This window comes from Heterocephalus glaber, unplaced genomic scaffold (genome assembly GCF_053883595.1).
Source record: "Heterocephalus glaber isolate CG9 unplaced genomic scaffold, H.glaber_assembly_v1.0 deba00001509, whole genome shotgun sequence".
NCBI classification, from domain to species: domain Eukaryota; kingdom Metazoa; phylum Chordata; class Mammalia; order Rodentia; family Bathyergidae; genus Heterocephalus; species Heterocephalus glaber.
Window position 1 is genome coordinate 194979 of NW_028258325.1, and position 18693 is coordinate 213671.

Below are 18693 nucleotides of genomic sequence, written 5' to 3' on the forward strand. Positions count from 1 at the left end.
TCATGGTTTCCATTTCTTTCCCATGCTGGGCATTCATAGCTTCCATCATGGGCCTAAGCTCATCTATTTTTTTTTTTTATCTGTTTCTGCTCTAGAGTCTAGAATTCTATTCTAGAATCATGTCTTTCATTCTGCTCACCATCTCTGTAGTTATCTGGGAAATTATTTGTTTTGAATTTTTCTAGAGCCTCATTCATCTGTTTTATTACTTCCTGTGCTATCAGTTCAGGGTGTCCAGGTGGCTGATCATCAGATTTTTTTCCACCTCATTTCCCCCAGAATTTGCCTTTGGTGAGCTGGAAGTCTGGGTTTGCGCCTGGCGTAAATGTCTTCTCATTTCTAAGTTTGTTGTTGGTGCTGTTTTTTGGTTTAATTCCTGGGCTGATAATTCAATACTGCTTATTGAATCTTTATTACTTGTGTTTAGAGCCCTTATGGAGTGACTGCTTCTCAGAGATATCTTCCAGGTTATAGCTGGTCTTTTTAGGCTTTGAGTCTCTAATGACTCAGGCAATCTTGTTTTCAGTATACCAGAGAGGACAACTGATTAGATCAATCATGACACCTTAGCCCAGTTGCTACAATCAGCAACAACAACAGCATCAAACACAGCTTAGAAAATAACAATATGTGGTAGCAATTAGTCTGTCACCTTTAACGGCTTGAGGTAGATCACAGTCAAGAACCAGCCCAAAATATGTTTGTAGTAAATAAACCTTTCAACATAGCAAATTTACCCACTGAGATAAGGATTTAGAAGAGGTTGGGGCGGGAGGGATAGAGAGATAGAAGGAGAGGAAAAGGTTAAAAGTGAGGAAAAAAAAAACTGAGGCCAGAGGAGACAGGAATATCATGCAAATTGTAGAAAACTGTTGAAGACAGGAGGAAAAGGCAGAGTGAAGGAACACTGACAAGAACAGAACAGGGCCGGGGATTTAGCTCAGTGGTTTCGCCGCCTGCTGCACAAGCGCAAGGACCTGAGTTCAATCCCTAGTACCCAAAAAAAAAAAAAAAGAGCAAGAACAGAACAAGCTAAGAGCCACAGGGAAGCTAGAAACTGTATTCACCTTCTGATAAGAAGTGACAGTCAAGAGAAGGGAGGAGAGAAAAAAACAATCCAAAACAGGGTCCCTGACCTCTTGCAGGACTAAACTCTGCAAGGTTCTACTGCAGGATCCAGCTGTCCTTCCTCCAAAGTGAGCCCGGGTTTCTATGGGAGGTGCTGATCCCACCAACTTACCAATCACAGTGGTCCAGTGTGCCTTTATTGCAGAGGTTTTCTTCACTTTCCCAGTGGGCTTCAATTTTCATTGAAGAGCCCCAGAGAACCCCTCTCTCTGTTGTTCATTTCTGCTCTATCTTCTGGAGCTCATAACCATGGCCTTTATGGCCCCTTGGTGCTTCTGCAGGATAGATTCAGATACTGTGTGGCCCGCACTCGGCAGCGAGCTCTGGGGGCAAGCTGCAGCGGCAGGGACGGAGGTTCCAGGTTTGTGGCGCTGATGCTGGTGGGACGGAGGAGACTTAGTAACAGTAGTCAAGGCTGTTAAAATTATCTTGGAAACTGCTTCCTCAGGTTCTAAAGGGTGAAGAAGAATGGCCTCAGGCTCAGTGGTACTGAATGCCTTAAAGGCTACGTATCTGGTTTTCTTGTGGCTTACGTTTACATTTTGCACACAAGCAAGGATTAATTCTCAGTGCAAAGAAAGTCTGAACATAAGGCAATTTTGACCATTTTCTCTTTCTTGCAGTATGAGTCTAGTTGTGAAATAGCATCACAATCAATACTTCCCTCTGTATTCTACTTTGGCTCTAGGGGGTAGGCACACCATGCATATTTGACACTGAGTTCCCCAGAAGAAATCCAAGAGAAAGAATGGTATCCCTATACTTCCTACTTGATTTCTATGCCCTTGAGACGTACTCCAAGTTGATTCCACTCCAGGGGGGGTGGCTGCCATCTGGAGAGAGACACAAAATAAAATCGGACTGAACTGTGCACCCTTTTACCAGTGCTCTCTCTTATCTACCCCAGAAACTCCTGTTCCTATCCCCACAGGCACTCCTAAAGCACAATTACAATTTATTTTAGCTGTAACTATCATGTTTAGAGAAGGAAACATTGCTAGCAAAACCAATAACCAAGAGATCTAAAGCACTATTTTGTAGCTTTTTGAAAGAGACTGAGGAAAATAGGTCAATGGTCAAATTAGAGCACTTTTTTGCCTGCAAAAGAGATCACCTCTTGAGACAGGTAGAGTCAAGTGCCTGGCTCCAGAGATTCTGCCCTGGGCCCTAGGGCAGAGAAGCTCTGAGATGTTCCTGTTGTCTTTCTAGTCACCTAGGCAACCTTCATTACAGCAAGACAAGGCTACACATCATTTAACATCCATTTTTAAGGGCCAGGAATTTAGCTTAGTGGTTTCGCCACCTGCTGCTCAAGGGCAAGGACCCGAGTTCGATCCCCAGTAAAAAAAAAAAAAAAAAAACAACTATCTTTAAATCACTAAGTATCTGAAATTCACAGGTTAAACTTATGTTCATTGCCTAGCAACCACAAGTCACATATTCGCAAAGGCACATCTCTCAGTTCTCTTCGCACACATGAAAAGAGGAAGACTAAAAGCTCCTTCTTATTCTAGCTGGCATATAAAACACAAGCACAAGTCACCAGTTGATTGCTATTTTCCTTCAAGTAAGATAAAACAGTTGTTGCAAGTTGCCTTAGCCTGACTTCCTGGAAGGAGAGGCAGTCCAACTACAAGGGATTCTAAAGTTAATTCCCAACAAGTGTGAGAAACATTTAAGGGGAGTTTCTAACTCACTAGCAGAGAAAGTCCAAATAAAAGTTTAAGCACCTAAAAAATCACCACACAGCATTTTACAAGCCTACAATCAAAGTTTTAAAGTCCACAACTTATTAGTAAAAGTATTTTCCTCCCCTACAAACATAAATGATGAAAATTAGACCCAGAAGGGGAGAGAGAAAAGGTTGGGGCCGTTTGTAACCTAGCAAAGATTTGTTTTCTGTTTCTGTCTAGGGGTCTGTCTTACTAGCAGAGAGGGAACAGTCCAAACCTGTAGCTCAATTCTTAATGGAGGCTTAAGAGAGGGATCTGATGGCATCGTTTCAGATCACTCTGAGACAGAGGACACCTGATGATCACAGAAAGTTATCTTTCACCTCACTGAGGAGTTCAGGTAGTCAACAGATATGTTGGAGATTTTCTGCTGATTACCCAGTCAGGCTGTCAGGACCTAACTTTTACTGAGGAACTTTTGGGTATTTGCCAGAGAGTAGCCCTGGCCATGACCCCTCAGTTGTCACCTCAGTTTTCACTAGTTCATGCAATCAGAGATCTGTCTCCAGATAGGAATCCAGTTGCCTATCTGGTCAACATTCTGTCTGCCATTGGCTTCAACGAAAATGAGGATTCACCAGTGGGCAACTGGAGAAACCTATCCTCTACTTTGAGAGTGGCAGCTTCCCTAAGGGCAGTTACTAGCTGTCAGAATACCACTATTTATTTAGCATCTATAAGGGACAGATAAAAGCTTGAACTGTCTTTACCTAAGATGATTTCATAAGAGACTCATTTTATAGCATTTTTTAAATTAAATTTTTAAATTTTAAAGTCCACTAGGTGGTGCGCCAACACTACCTTTTTCTCTAGTGCTGCTGTCTAATAAAACAAGGAATGTAACTTTAGCAACTAAGTCCAAATGCAACATATACAAAATAGGAAAAAAATGTAATTTTAACAAAGGACAGTCCATCATAAGAGAAACAAGTGATTTGCAAAAATTTCATACAACCTAAAATTTAAGACAATTTTGAAACAAAAACCAGAATCTATGAAACAAAGACCAGAATTTATGAAACAAAAAAGAATCTAAAAAGACTAAAACCAGAATTTATGAAACAAAAAGAATCTATGAAGCAAAAATCGAGAAAGCTAGAACCTATGGAACAAAAGCAAACTCTTACCTCCATCCAATGATGTCGGCAGAAGACCTCCAAATGATATAAGGCACCAAGTAATACAAGTAAGCAAAATAATCCAAACAAGAGAAATATTATAACTCCCAACCCTCTAGATATCCAAAACATGAGTTCATGTTCTCTAAAATCAAAGAATGAATTCTAGGAACAACGGAGGTTAAGAGTGGGAAAAATTTATTGTGAGAAAGATAGATTCTAAGAGAGACAGAAGAGAGAACCAAAAGTGGGTTGCCCACCCACCCTGCTTTTCAAAGGTGTTTTATTGAACAAAGACACAAGGTGGGACAGAACTACAGTCAACTAGTAAGATTACAATATTGTTGCTTAGATAATATTGATCCAATGGGAATCACAAGGTGGGACAAAACTATGATCAACTAATAAGATTACAAGCATAGTCAGTCACTTAGGTAATACTGATTAAATGAGGGTCAAATGGGGAAGCTAGTCACATAGCAAGTGTACATGGAACAAACAAGGATTTCCCTGGAAGGAGTGGGCTATGGGGGTTTCGGTCCCTGATCAAGGTGATCAATACCTACTTAGAATATCAATCACTGTTATTATCTCTTGGGGAAGTATACAAGTGTAGTACTATTTCTTTTTTACAATGCTGAACTTTAGTGAATATATCTCGGTTGTCTTTCTAATTGACTCCTCAAGGGTTGGCCCTAACTGCCTATAAGATATCTAATTGACTTAGCTACAAAAAATGTACATAATATATATTTCTTGTGGTATGCCATTCCAGTAATGGTTCCCAATGTATCTCCCTGTATCCAAACTCATAAAGTACCCTTGGACAATGACTTGGACTCTGTCATTTGACTTGTCTTGACCAAAAGAACAATGTATACAATGCTGGCACAGATTTGAGAAGCACTTGCCCACTAGTGCTAGCTTTCTTGTATAGTCATGTTGTGAAGAAGCTTGGAGCTGTCCTATTAGAGACACAGGGCCTAGCAAAGAGCTAGCATAAATTGCTGGCCAGGTGAGTGAAGCTATCTTAAAACAACCAGCCTCAGCCATGGCACCAGATGACTAAAGCCTTGTCTGTGATCCAAGCAATGCTAGTAAGAATGCCCAGCTGAAGCCACCATCAAATGTGAATCCACAGAACTTCAAACAAATAACATGGCTGAGTACTTTTGCCTGTTATGTGTTGGCTGGTTTGTTAACACTTGTTGCTCTTTTTTTTTTTTAACAAAACTATGTAGAAAAGAAAGTCTTAAAATGCAATTAAATGAACTGCATGGCCACATATACAAGTACTGAAAATCACAAAATTTTGTGGACTTCAGTTAGGTTGCTAGTAGAGGCCACATAAATCACTAAAAAGCAAATGTATGGACATCAATAAATTGTGCCTTAAGTTTTTCTGCATCATAAAATGTCTAGTTTGGGGTTTTTTTTTTTCTTCTTTCAACATAAGATCTTGCTATGTAGTTCAAGCTGGCCTTGAACTCACTAAGTTGCCCAGTCTGGCCTCAAACTAGTGGTGATCCTCCTGTGTTAGCCTCCCAAGTGCCGAGATTATAAACATGTGCCACCATAACTAACAGGTTTACTTTAAAAAACATACAGTCAGTTAAAAACTCTTGAAAAATTCAGTCTGTTACAGGCTGAGTATCCATTATCTAAAATGTTTGCAGCCAAAAGTATTTCAGAATATTTTGGATTTCAAATTCAAAATATATGCATAGACTTTACTGGATGAACGTCCTTTTTTTTCCTTCAGGATCTCCCTATATAGTTCAGGCTGGCCTTGAACTCACTATGTATCCCAGGCTGGCCTCAAACTCACAGCGATCCTCCCACCTCAGCCTTGGATGAACATCCTTAATCTGGACAAAGGCAAGAAAACTTCCATGCAATCTAATTTTCCCATTTTAAGTAATGAAAATATGCTCATTATTTTGTTGGAGAATTTGATTTTCAACAAGAGATTAAAAACCATTAAGTGGAAAACATGTGTGTTAGTAACACTTTGAGGTCACATAATCAACAGAAAGTAATAGGGATAAAAAAGATAAATGTTTAAGGTAAGGTATTTCTAAGCAATGTTTGTGCCACATTGACCTCCGTTTTGCAAAAACAATCTCAAAAGTGAAATAAAAACCTACTGTTTTGACTAAATTGTGGCAAAATGAATGATACTAGCTAAAAAATTATATTAAATCATGTTACCCTGGGCAAGACACATCACCTCAAATCCAATTTTTTTTTTAATCTTTCATATGTGGCAGAAGGATCCTGGCAAACCCTTCCTGAAGTACCAGGAAGAACAGTTAGGCTAAAGAGGGCATCAATACACCTCAAGATCGCAAATTTGGTGACAGATTACCTTTGAGAGCTCAGATTCTGGGAACAACGAAGGTGGGCAGAGACTGTAGGAATCAGAATAAGGTTAGAGAGCACTGCAGATCCTCTCAGGTATGTCGGGGTAAGCCTCCCAACCAGCCCCTACAATCATGCCCCCTCCACTCAGTAACCCGGCTAGGTCCTGATTTATCCTTCAGTCCAACTCATTGCTCCCACTTGACAGTTGGTTCAACCCTTCCAACAGCACTTAAGTGGTTGACAGCTTCAGATGAAGTACTGTCACCCAAATCTTGTGCACTCTGGGCAGCAGGACCAATAACTGCTTGGGCCGTGCAAAGCTAGACTCTCTCCCTTCCTGGGACTGTCTCTGCTCTAAAGTGCTAGTGAGGGCGTTCAAACTGGATGGGTACTCTTCTGGGAGAATTCCTACTCATAGGATGCCCTCCTTCAAGCTTTGCCACGCCAACATAATTCCAAACAATACAAGAATATCATCCAGTACCCCAATTTCCCGTGTAGAACTGTCCCTGGAAACTAGCTCGTATATAAAATTCCGTAAACTCAAACCAGGAGTGTTAGGCAGGCTGCACCTCGATGTAGGAAGGAACCAGAAAAGTCACTTGCTAAGGAGACACCACAAACACAGCCGCTACACAGCAAGACTCTGTGAGCAGAGACTTCACAATTTCTCTAGAAATTTGACGGCGTTTAACCGGAACTGTTACTACGCTTGCGTCGCAGACGGGTAAAAATGAATGTTTCCCAGGTTAACAGAGGATCCTTCAGTGAAAGGAGAGGAATGAAAACACAACCTCTCCATTCACGCGGTCTCCAGAGCCCGCACCCGCCTGCTCGCAAAGCTTCTGGAACCAGTGTCTCACACCTAGAGCCACACACTGGCCTTCTGACAGCACTGACTTTGACAAAGCAATGATGAGAGCCTAGCCCCAGCCTCTCTCCTGTACCCCGCACCTGCGGAGCCCACGCAAAGTCGCCTTCCTCGGCGCCCAGCCCGCGGCTCGCACCTGCACGTCGGATCCCTGCCAGCAATCCACCCACGTCTCAGGGGCCGGGGTCAGCCGGGGCCGGGGTCAGCCGGGGCCGGGGTCAGCCGAGGCCGGGGCGCCTGTGCCAACTCCTAACCAAGCTTCTGGGACCCAGAAAGCAAGCCCATCGCCTCAGAGGAGCTTCGGAGAGCCGCAAGGGCCGGAATTTCCGGGCGGAAGGCGGCAGAGAGGGCGGGACGGCGCACGCGCAGAAAAGGACCAGAAGAGCCAATCCCGCGGCTCTGCCCGCAGTCGCCGGGGAGCGGATATTGCAAGTCCCGGACCCCTTAGCGCCAGCCTGAGGGCCGCAGGGAGGCAGGGCTTCGCGCGGGGTCGCAGGCCCTAGCCGCCGCTGTGGGCTAGGTTGTGTCCACTTGCTGCAGAGACGCGATCTGCTTCCAGGAAATCCTGGCCTAAGGCTTTGTAGGAGCACCCCGCAAATTCGATGTGGGCGGAGCATTAATAATTATAGTTTTTAGGTTTTAGTTCTAATAATATAATCGTGGCTGTAGATCCACGTCTACTTTTTATAGATGCATTCTAAAGCACGAAAATTATGTCTCAATTTGACTTTAAAATTTCTAACAAGAAGTTTAAATGGTTACTCTTCCCACCTTTAAAGACATTTGTTCTCAGTCACAAAACTGTTTTGTGAGAGTTTAGTGGATTGTATCCGTAGATGGAAGGAAACAGTGCTCTAAGGAACATGCTGGAAGAGAGTAGCAGGTTATGCAATAGGTACACCCACGGTCCTTGTGCCCATGTACCATTTCCAATGTCTGGTAATTATTTGCTCAGAAATTTCCACTTTCCATCTTTGGGGACGTGCTCATAGGCAGGAAAAAGGATAAAAAAGGATCTCATTACGCTTTATTAAAGAAATTAATAAGAAACCTTACTCTTTACAGATTCTGCCTCTACATGTACACCCTGCAGTTAGAGCAATCAGGAAGTCAAAGGAAGGGAGACAGAAACTATACCAACAGAGGTGCTAGGAACACAATTACCATAAGAATTTATCAAGAAGGGTTAACAGAACACCGAAGAAACCAGTAACATAAAAGATCAGGAAAACCAGCTCCCCTCATTCACCTGATAAAATCCAGGGGAGATAAGGGGAAGCCACCTAAGGACTCTCACTTAGTATGTAAGACACACGCACACGCACATGCACACGCACACACATGCACACCCCTACACATATACCCATGTACGTATGTACTATCTTATTGCATCAGATACACATGTACAGATGTCCCCTTTACTTAATCATTAAGTTACCTTTCTATGAGGTAACACACTTATCTATCACAAAGGGACAGAAAGAAATCAAATGGCCAGAAGGAATGCAGGCAGACATTGATATAGGATAGGACTTTATGAACAAATCCTCAATAGCACAGGAACTAGAATAAAAAATCAACAACTATGATCTCATCTTATTAAAAACCTTCTGCACTATAAGAGAAACCATCAACAGAGCTAAGAGACAACCTACAATGTGGGGAAAATATTTCACCAGCTGTTCTTCAGACAAGGGTCTACTATCTAGAATATAAAGAACTCAAGAAAATCAGACCCCCCCCCAAATATAAAGACCAAATTCAAAAATGGACATCTGAAATGTCCAGAAATTTCTCAGGCAAACAAGTAAAATCAGCAAATAAACATATGAAAAAATGTTCAACATCACTGGTCATTCGAGAGATGCAGATGAAAACAATGCTGAGATTCCACCTCACACGAGAAGAATGGCTGCTATCATGAAATCAACCAATAACAAATGCTGGCGTTGCTGGTGGGAGTGCAGACTGGTGCAACCACTGTGGAAATCAATATGGAGATAACTCAAAAAACTAGGATTGGAAGTCCCATTTGACCCAGCTATTCCTCTACTGGGTATGTCCCCAAAAGAACTGAAAGAATCATACCACAGTGGGCCGGGGATTTAGCTCAGTGGTTTCGCCACCTGCTGTGCAAGCACAAGGACCCGAGTTTGATCCCCAGTACCAAAAAAAAAACCCAGAATCATACCACAGTGATATATGCACACCCATGTTTATAGAGGCACAGTTTGTAATAGCTAAAACTTGGAAATAGCGCAGTTGCCCATCAACTGGAGACTGGATAAAGAAGATATGGTTTTTTTAATAAAATGGAGTACTACTCAGCCATAAAGAATGAGAAACTTGAGACATTTGTAGCTAAGTGGATGCACATTGAGGCTATACTCTTAAGTGAAATAAATAGGACACACATGTGTAAATACTGAATAGTTTCTCTGGTGTGAAAAACTAAAACTGTAAATAAGAATCAAAATGTATAACTGATATTATGAAATAGGAAAAAAACCTCTAAAGGAGTAGGGGAAGTTGGAGGGGTAGGGGAAAGGAAAGAAGGGAAATGAAAAAATATGAGAAAAGAAGAAAATGGAAACAAAGTCTTGGTAAATAGGGAAGGGTGGAGGGGGTGAAGGGAGGGCAGGGGAATGGGGAAAAAAATAAGAACCAAGATAACATCATGTAAAGGTACAAGATCCCAATGATGAATGTAACTGTATTGTATACCTAAAATGTACCAATAAACTAAATGGAAAAAGGGCCGGGGATTTAGCTTAGTGGTTTCACCGCCTGCTATGCAAGCGCAAGGACCTGAGTTTGATCCCTGGTGCCAAAAAAAAAAAAAAAAAAAACTAAATGGAAAAAAAAAATCATATATTATGAGCAAGTAGGATTCCTCCCAGGAATGCAAGGAGATGGTTCAACATATGGGAATTAATAAATGTAATACATCATATAAATAGAAGCAAGGAAAAAAAATCACATGATCATCTCAATAGAAACAGAAAAGGCCTTTGATAAAATCTAACATCCTTTTTTGATTAAAAAAAACACTACAGAAAATTGGTAGAGAAGGACTTTGTCTCAATCTGATAAAAGCCATTTATGACAAATCTACTGCCATATTAAATGGTAGAAAACTGAAAACTTTTCCTCTAAAATCAGGAGCACAATAGGGATATCCACTATCACCACTCCTGATCAACATAATACTCAAAACATTATCAAGGGCAATTAGTCAAGAAAAAGAAATAAATGGATATGTATCAGAAAACAAGAAGTCAAAAATTCACCAAAATGCTCTTAGAATTAATAACCAAATTCAGCAATGTTGCAGGATACAAAATTTACACAAAAAAATCACTAGCATTCTGGTACACTAATAATGAACCCAATGAGAAAGAAATTAGGAAAAAATATCATTCACAATAGCACCAATAAAAATTAAATACTTAGGAATTAACCTAACCAACGAAGTGAAAGACCTCTACAATGAAAACTATAGCACTCTGAAAAAGGAAATAGAAGAGAACATCAGAAAAGGGAAAGATATCCCTTGTTCATGGATAGGCAGGACCAGTATAGCCAAAATGGCCACACTTCCAAAATTGATATACAGATTTAACACAATCTCAATCAAAATACCAATAGCATTCTTCACAGAACTGAAAACATCCAGCCTAAAATTTATATAAAACCAAAAGAGACCCAGAACAGCAAAAGCAATGTTGGGTAATAAGAGCAAAGCAGGAGACATCATACTCCTGTACTTCAAGTTATACTACAAAGCTACTGTGATAAAAATAGCATGGTAGTGGAACAAAAACTGACACAAGGCTCAATGGAACAGAGCAGAGTATGCTGAAACAATACCAAGCACATTCTACTTTTTATCTTCGACAAAGGGACCAAAAAACATACACTAGAAGAAAGATATTATCTTTAATAAACAAACGATGCTGGAAAACTGGCCATCACATGAAAAAGATTGATTCTAGACTCATATCTCTCAGAACATACTAAACTAAAATTGAAATGGATCGAATAACTAAATGTTAAAACAGAAACACTTTACCTACTGGAAGATAAAATAAGTAAAACTCTTGAAGTCATAGCATAGGCAAGGATTTTCTAAACAACCCCAGTGGCACAGGAACTAGTACCAAAAATCAACAAATGGGATCATATTAAATTACAAAGCTTCTGCACAGTAAAAAAAAATAACCAATAGAATAAAAGACAACTTGGATAATGGGAAAGTGTTTTGCCAGTTATTCCTTAGAGAGAAAACCAATATTGAGAATATATGAAGAATTCAAAAATATTACACCCCAAACAAAAGACTCAATCAAAAAATGAACGAGTGGATTGTGTGAAATCAAGACCCAAAAATAAAGAAGTGCTGGGCTGCAGTGGGAAGGAGTGTGGCAGGGCCAGTGATGGGCAGTGGGGCCTCAATCTGGGTGACTGATGATACCCACACCACAGGGATCTGCAGAGGATTCAAGATATCCAAGGGAAGAACCTCTTCCCAAAAAGTTTTGACTGAGTGAAACAGACTTCAAAATATGACAGGAGATGAGTTAATTCTAAGATAGAAACAATATGAAGCATATGTTCAAGCTTTGGAGGGCCAGTACATATATCTTATCTCATATGATGCAACTGGCTTAAGAGAGTCTGAAGAAAAGCTAAAGCAACAACAGCAAGACTCTGCACACAGGGAAACAACTCTTAAATGTGATTAGCAACCAAAGGACAAGTGGGCACTACTCAAATCCAGTACCTCAAGTAAGTCCAGCAGCCAAGGGTTGCCCAACTGAGATAAACAATGATAGACCCAGTGACCTATTTGTTTTTCCTAAAAATGAAAGGTGACATGAACAGACTAAAACCAAACTGGAACAAGTCCAAAATGAACTAAGTGTCTTGAAATTCATACCTGATAGATAAATAAATCATATTCACCAGTCGAGATTTCTCTGACAGTCCCACTACAAGAAATCTGCAGTGGGACAGCCAAGTATTCATTTTCATAATTCAGACTTTTTGAACCAAAAAAAAGGCCACATTCTCATACTGTCTAGCATGTAATGGTTAATGTAAAACTTAGCCGATGAACCTTGTGTTCCAGATTTTTTCTCTTTCTCTTTCCCTTGCGTCAGAGGATTGATGCCATCGGACCATAGCAAATAAGAGGTCACCTTAAAAAAATTCCCCTTCTAGAAGGTGTAGACACTTGAGAAATGTTTGTGCTGGAAGAAAAAGAAAGAGAAACAGAAGTCTTTCATCTGTGGCACACTGTGTCTTCAGACAGTTTGGAGGATTGAAAAGCTACAGATTTTAAATCATGAACTGAATATGTAAAATTCTAGTAAAATGTAAAGTGTAATGCATTACACTTAACCTCAGCATATGTAATATTCTTGTTATATATGATTGTTGTTGAACCAGTCTACACTCCCACCAACAGTAGAGAAGATTTCCTTTTTCCCCCACAGCCCCGTGTCATTCGAGTTTTGACCCAGAAGTTCAACAACAATCATAAATTGCACAATCTTATCGGCAAGACATATACAGCGTTTCTTAAGTCACTATGCTGAGGTTAAGTGTAATGCATTACACTTTACATTTTACTAGAATTTTATATATTGACCCAGTTATTCCCCTTTTTGGTATCTTCCCAAATGAATTAAAAGCATTATACCACAGTAATATATGCACACCCATGTTTATAGCAGCACAGTTTGTAACAGCTAAATGTTGGAAACAGCCTAAATGCTCATAAACTGATGAATGGATAAAGAAGATGTGGAGTTTTTTATACAATGGAGTACTACTCAACCATAAAGAAGGATAAACGCGAGGTATTTATAGTTAATGAATGCACCTTGAGACCATACTGTTAAGTGAAATAAATCAGAAACACGTGTAAATATCACATTGTTTCTCTAGTGTGAGAAAATAAAAATGTAAATAAGAACCAAAATGTATAACAGACATTGTGAAATAGGAAGAAAATGTTCAAATGGGAAGGGGCACTGGGTGGGGGAAGGAAGGAAGGGAAAATAAAAAAAGAAGAAAAGAAGAATAAAATGGAAACAGCTTTTGTAAATAAGGAGGAGAAGAAGGACCGAAGGGAGGGGAGGGAATGGGAAAAAAGAAGAATCAAGACATATCATGTACAGGCACAAATTCCCTATGATGAATGTGATCATTATGTACATCTAAAATGTACCAATAAACTTAATTAAAAAACTCAATTGCCAGTTCATTTACTAAGAATCAACCTTAGCAGCAATGAGAGAAATAATAGATGTCAGTACAAGTGTACATATATTTAACCATTTAGCTTAGGGCTCTATATTATTTAAGGGAGCCTAAATCAACATGGTTTTAATCAATGTTTTGTTCTTTGATGGTTATGAAAACTGTAGATAATCTTAACAGACTGTACAAATGTGAAGAAGTGGGATAAAATTTTAGGCTTAAACTTTTTTAGGCATTATAAACATTCATTTCACAACTAGGTTATATAGGACTATTGGCTTTGAGGAGACTCACTGCATTATTTTGTTTCAGTATCAAACTTTATGAAACCCCCACCCTATTCAACAGGAATGTGTTAAAAGAGCATTGTCTTTGGCGTTGATGGGAGAATGTGTTCCTTCGTTGTATTTTGGCCTTTTACTTTTGATATTAAATTAAATGTGCCTTGAAAAATGGCAAATGAAACGAATAGACACTTCACAGACGAAGTACAAATGGCCAGTAAATACACGACGAAATGTTCAACATCAATGGCCATTAGAGAAATGCAAATTAAAACAACACTGAAATTCCACCTTATCCTGGAAAGAATGGCTATTATCAAGAAATCAAATAATAACAAACGCTGACGAGAGTGCCGGGAAAAGAGCCCTTCTACATTACTGGTGGGAATGTAAACTAGTAAAACCACTATGGTAATCAGTGTGGAGAGTCTTCAAAACATTAAAACTAGAAACTTTATTTGAGTCAGCTATTCTCTTCTGGGTCTCTTCTCAAAAGAATTAAAGGCATCATATTATAGTGATACATGCATGCTCATGTTTATAGCAGCACAATTCATAATAGCTAAATCTTGGAAGTGCCCTGTATGTTTATCAAAAGGTGAATGGCTAAAGAAAATCTGGTATCTACACACTGTGGAGTACTCCTCTGGCATCACTAAGATAAACCTGAGTCATTTGTAGAAAAATAGATGCACCTTGAGACCATAATGTTAAGTGAAATAAATCAGACACAGAAGCTTAAATATTGCATGGTTTCTCCTATAAGAAACCCAAAATATAAATAACGAGCAAAATAAAAGATAATGGGAAATAGGGAGACAGACCTTTCTCAAATGGGAAGAGGACTGAGAGATGGAGGGAGGGGGAAGGAAGAGGAGGAAAAGGGGATGAAAAAAGGAACTAAGATGTGTTACGTACGTACCCCAACTCCACAGAGGAACGTGAACATTATAAACATTACTAAAACATGTATTAATAACATTTTTTTTAAAAAAAGAAGCACAAGCCGCTGAAAACTGTCAGAGATGGACCTCGCTGGGAGGAGGGCTCAGACAGGGACTCCGAAGCGGCCGGCCGGGCCTGGACTCCCCCGCGAGACAGCTGGGGCCGCGGGGTAGGCTGGGCCGCTGGGGTGCTGTGGGAAAGCGTCGCCGGCCCGGCTTCCGCGCCCCCTCGCGCGCACTTCCGGCGCGCCGGCGGAGGTGACGTCGATGGGAGCGCTCTGTTATCTGGCCTCTGGGCTCGGTCCGAGCGGAGTTCCTAGTTAGGTTGGACCCAGCGGTTGCAGGTGCAGCTGAGCGAGACTGCAGGTGGAGTTGCCACCCGGCCTCTGCCCAGTGAACAGAGGAGATGCGGCTGGGCTCCGGGGCTTTCGCTACCATTTGCGTGGCGATCGAGGTGCTTGGGGTCGCGATCTTCCTTCGAGGGTTCTTCCCGGCTTCTGTTAAGTCCTCTTCCCGGACGGGGCTTCAAGCAGAACCCCCGGCGCCAGAGCCCCTGGCCGGTATGGATCCCCCTTCCCCAGCGTCTCCGCCCCCGGCCCCGCTACTCGCCGAGGACTCGGTCTACACCCTGGCGCTCCCGGGTGGTCTCTTCCGTCATGGTCCTCACCCCTAAAAACCTGTTTTACTGCCTTGGCCTCTTGGTTAGCTCCCCATGTCCAGGCTCCGCCTCTCTCACTCTGATCTTCCAGCGACCCCATCCCAGTTTCCTGACTAGACCTTTGGGTCACTTCCAATTCCAAGCACCTTTTTTACCTAATAGGACACAATAGATAAAACTCCTGCTGACCCCTCTCGTTTTCTAGGAGTTAAGGCCAGTCTGGATGAGGTCCCTCCCCAGTCCTCACTTACTCAGTCCAGGCTGTCTAGCTCTGGGTCAGGTCCACCCCATACCAGCATTGGGTGTGCAAGTGGAGTTCATGAGCCCACCCAGCCCCACATTTCGGGGCTCTTTCAGGGCAAGCTCCCTAAATGTCCTATTTTGGGACACTACCCCCTTCAAGTAGGGGCACCCCCGTTGCTACACAAAGACTGATCCACCGCTTATCACTAGGACTGTCTATGCTTTTTCTGTTACTTGCTCCCCAGCAGTGTCTACCAAAAGCAGGCCCTCTTTGGGTTGGGATACACTGATGCTTGTGCTGGGAAGCAGCCAGAAGGTAGATTATGAAGGTGTTTGAATACTAGTAAAGTTTAAGATTTTAAAATAAAAATTTTAAACTTCCCCTTTTCAAACACTTTTAGGAGCCAGTTCTAACTGGACCAAGCTGCCACTACCACTCTTCAGTAAAGCTGTTATTGTGCTGATAGATGCCTTGCGAGATGATTTTGTGTTTGGATCAAAGGGTGCAAGGTATATGCCTTTTACAACTTATCTCGTGGGAAAAGGTCCATCTCACAGTTTTGTGGCTGAAGCAAAGCCACCCACAGTTACTATGCCTCGAATCAAGGTAAGTTTGACTTGATGTTTTATGAATAGTGGTTTGCCTCTTTCAAAAATTTAGAGGGATTCTCTAGTCTTCTACTTGGAGTTTCAGTTTTGACTGAGTGGAAATTAGTTTGGTGCTGTCAGTTTTGCTAGGGTAGTGAATGCTGAGGGAGCCTCATACATAGACAGAATGTAACTGAGACCCATGATTTGTGTCTCTTGTGAAGTATCCAGAGCACATGCTTCATGGAAAGTAGAAAGGACTCAGAGCCAGATCATCTAGGCCAGCCTAACCCAGGAAACTACTCTGTTCTTGAATCATCAGTGGGTTGGTTACAACCCTAGAAGGAACATCAAGTCATTCAGTCAAGTCTTTTGATTATATACATAAGAAAGCAAACTCACAGAAGTTATTTAACTTGCCCAGAATCGCAGTATGTCATGAGAAGTGATATGATTGTGTACTCTTAAGTACTGTGGATGTGTCAGTAAGGTGGGCGCCCATCTCCACTGCCAGCACCTTGATCCTGGTGCCATGGTCTAGCTAGGAACCCAAATGTCTCCTGTACCTCCCCCTGCCCAGGTCAGGGCCAGCCTCAGTACGACACACTGCTGCTGTTACACACCCTATGATGGCCAAGTGTGATGGCACACTTCTGTAATCTCAGCTACACGGGAGACTTAGGTGGGAGCATCTTAAATTCAAGTCTCACCCAGATAACTTCATGAGATCCTGTTTCAAAACTTGAAAAAAAAATTAAAGGGGGCTGGGGGTACAGTTTAGTGGTAAAGTGCACTGGGTTTAATACCCAGTACTGAAAAACAGAACACCTTCCCGTGGCTTAGCTTCAGCGCATTTTGAACACAGGCTCCTGAGGCTCCATGTAGCTCTGCTCCTGTTCCTCCACCTCATCTCAGCCACTCTCCTCCTGCGCCTTTCCTCCGGGCAGGCCCTATCTGGTATCGGTCCTTTACGGTACTATTTTCTGCCTTGGGTCTGTGCAGTTGGCTGTTTTTCCCTGGAAAGCTCTGCCTCACATCTATAGCTCCTCAGCCTAATGATCTCAGGTAAAATGGCAATTCCAGAGGAAGCTGCTCAAGACCTCTAAGATGGTCTTGGTTAAATATATTTTGCATCTACACACTGCAATATTTTGACACTTAAATTACCAGTATGTTCCTGGGAAAAGAGGTTCATATTTTATTAATTGAAAAACAAGATTGCCAAATAATTTTGTATAAAAAATGTATGCTTTGTATATTTGTGATTATATACATACAGAAAAGAGTCTAAAAGGATACTCACCAAAAGTCACTGGGTTACCTGTAAGGAGTAGAATTTGGGGATGAGAGAGACTCGTTTTTTTTTGGTGGTAGTGATGGTTTTGGGGATTAAATCTAGGGTCTTCATACTGAGCTACATCCCTAGCCGTTTTATTTTATTTTATTTATTTTTTTTGAGACAGTCTCACGAGTTTCCCAGGCTGAGCCCGAACTTCCAATCCTCCTGCCTCAGGTTCTCAGAGCACTATCATTTTATTTATTCATTTTTTATTAGCACATGCTTGTACTTAATTGTCTTAGTCACTTCCTCTTTGGTGGGATAGAACACCCAGCACCCACAAGTTAAAGGAGGAAAGGTTGGTTCAGCTCACAGTGTGTAGAGGTTTCAGTCCATAGTCGGCTGCCTCCAAGGCAGGGCGGTGTGACAGAGGAGCTTGGTCGAGGAGGAGAAACAGTCTGTGGCTATAAGCCTGTTGCTTGGTCCCACTCACACTCAGAGTGGAACTTCTGTGTTCAATGAATTTGTTTAGCCACACTCAGAACTATGCCAGTCCAATCAGAGGACTAATCTAATTACCACACCCATGATCCAGTCATTCCAAAAGCCTCACCTGGGAGCACATAAGGGCTTGGGGGACATTTTAGGTATAAACCATAACAATAATGTTTGTAATTGGTACATGGACATTTCATATTTTAATTTTTTTTTTATCCCTTTCCCCTTTCCTCTCTCCCCCCTCTATCCATCTCTTTATTGGGACCCCGGCTATGGGTCTTTACCTCCCGCAAGGTAATACAATGCAGGCTAAAAAGAACAAAAGAAAGGCACAGAAACAAGACTTAAAGAGAAAGCTGGGTCTTGGCTGGTCCAAGCTGCTCCGGGCAACAAAGACAAAAGGCACCAAAGACATCCAGTATTTATTGATTACAAGTATGGGAAGAAGGAGAGCAGGGTATGCTTTGAGACATCTGGTGGTAGCATATATCACAGGCAAGGCTGTGTAAAAGGGGAGGCACTGCTTCTCTTGCTGGAGAGAGCAAATGGGCACTGGGGCTGGCTTGTGAGTAACCAGCAACCTATCAGGTCAGTAAGGGAAGCTGTAATTCAGGGGAAAAGAATTTAACTGGGGTCAGGCCGATCTTGGCTGGAAGTTAACTCATCAGGGCCCTGCCACGTCACAGACCAGGATTTAGGTCTCCATGGCAGTCACTGG

The 18693-nt window shown here is 41.6% G+C and overlaps 2 protein-coding genes and 1 pseudogene across 17 annotated transcripts in view; 2 read left to right on the forward strand and 1 right to left on the reverse strand.

Annotated features, from left to right (window-relative positions):
- The window catches only part of LOC101723100 (uncharacterized), a 55294-nt gene extending 40350 nt beyond the window's left edge, over positions 1-14944 (reverse strand). Inside the window, exons 1-3 of one of the 6 annotated variants that reach the window (XM_087187149.1) lie at positions 7351-9632; positions 1925-1961; positions 1241-1579 (exon numbers count right to left, since the gene is read on the reverse strand). Coding sequence is in view for 1 of the 6 variants with exons in the window: in XM_087187152.1 (XP_087043278.1) it covers positions 14688-14747 (60 nt within the window). In the remaining 5 variants the exon portion in view is untranslated. Of the gene's footprint in view, positions 1-1240; positions 3959-7350; positions 9633-14687 lie in introns of those variants that run through there. The other 5 variants (XM_087187150.1, XM_087187148.1, XM_087187151.1 and 2 more) reach the window with 5 other exon arrangements.
- LOC101722766 (pre-mRNA-splicing regulator WTAP pseudogene) lies at positions 11682-12236 on the forward strand (annotated as a pseudogene).
- An 18-nt stretch (positions 14945-14962) lies between the features above and the next one.
- The window catches only part of Pigg (phosphatidylinositol glycan anchor biosynthesis class G (EMM blood group)), a 33359-nt gene continuing 29628 nt past the window's right edge, over positions 14963-18693 (forward strand). For 10 of the 11 annotated variants that reach the window (XM_013073050.3, XM_013073051.3, XM_013073052.3 and 7 more), the window contains exons 1-2: positions 14963-15269; positions 16012-16217. In XM_013073050.3, coding sequence (XP_012928504.1) covers positions 15116-15269; positions 16012-16217 — 360 coding nt within the window. In that variant the 5' untranslated portion in view covers positions 14963-15115. The remainder of the gene's footprint in view (positions 15270-16011; positions 16218-18693) is intronic. The other variant, XM_021260464.2, reaches the window with a different exon arrangement.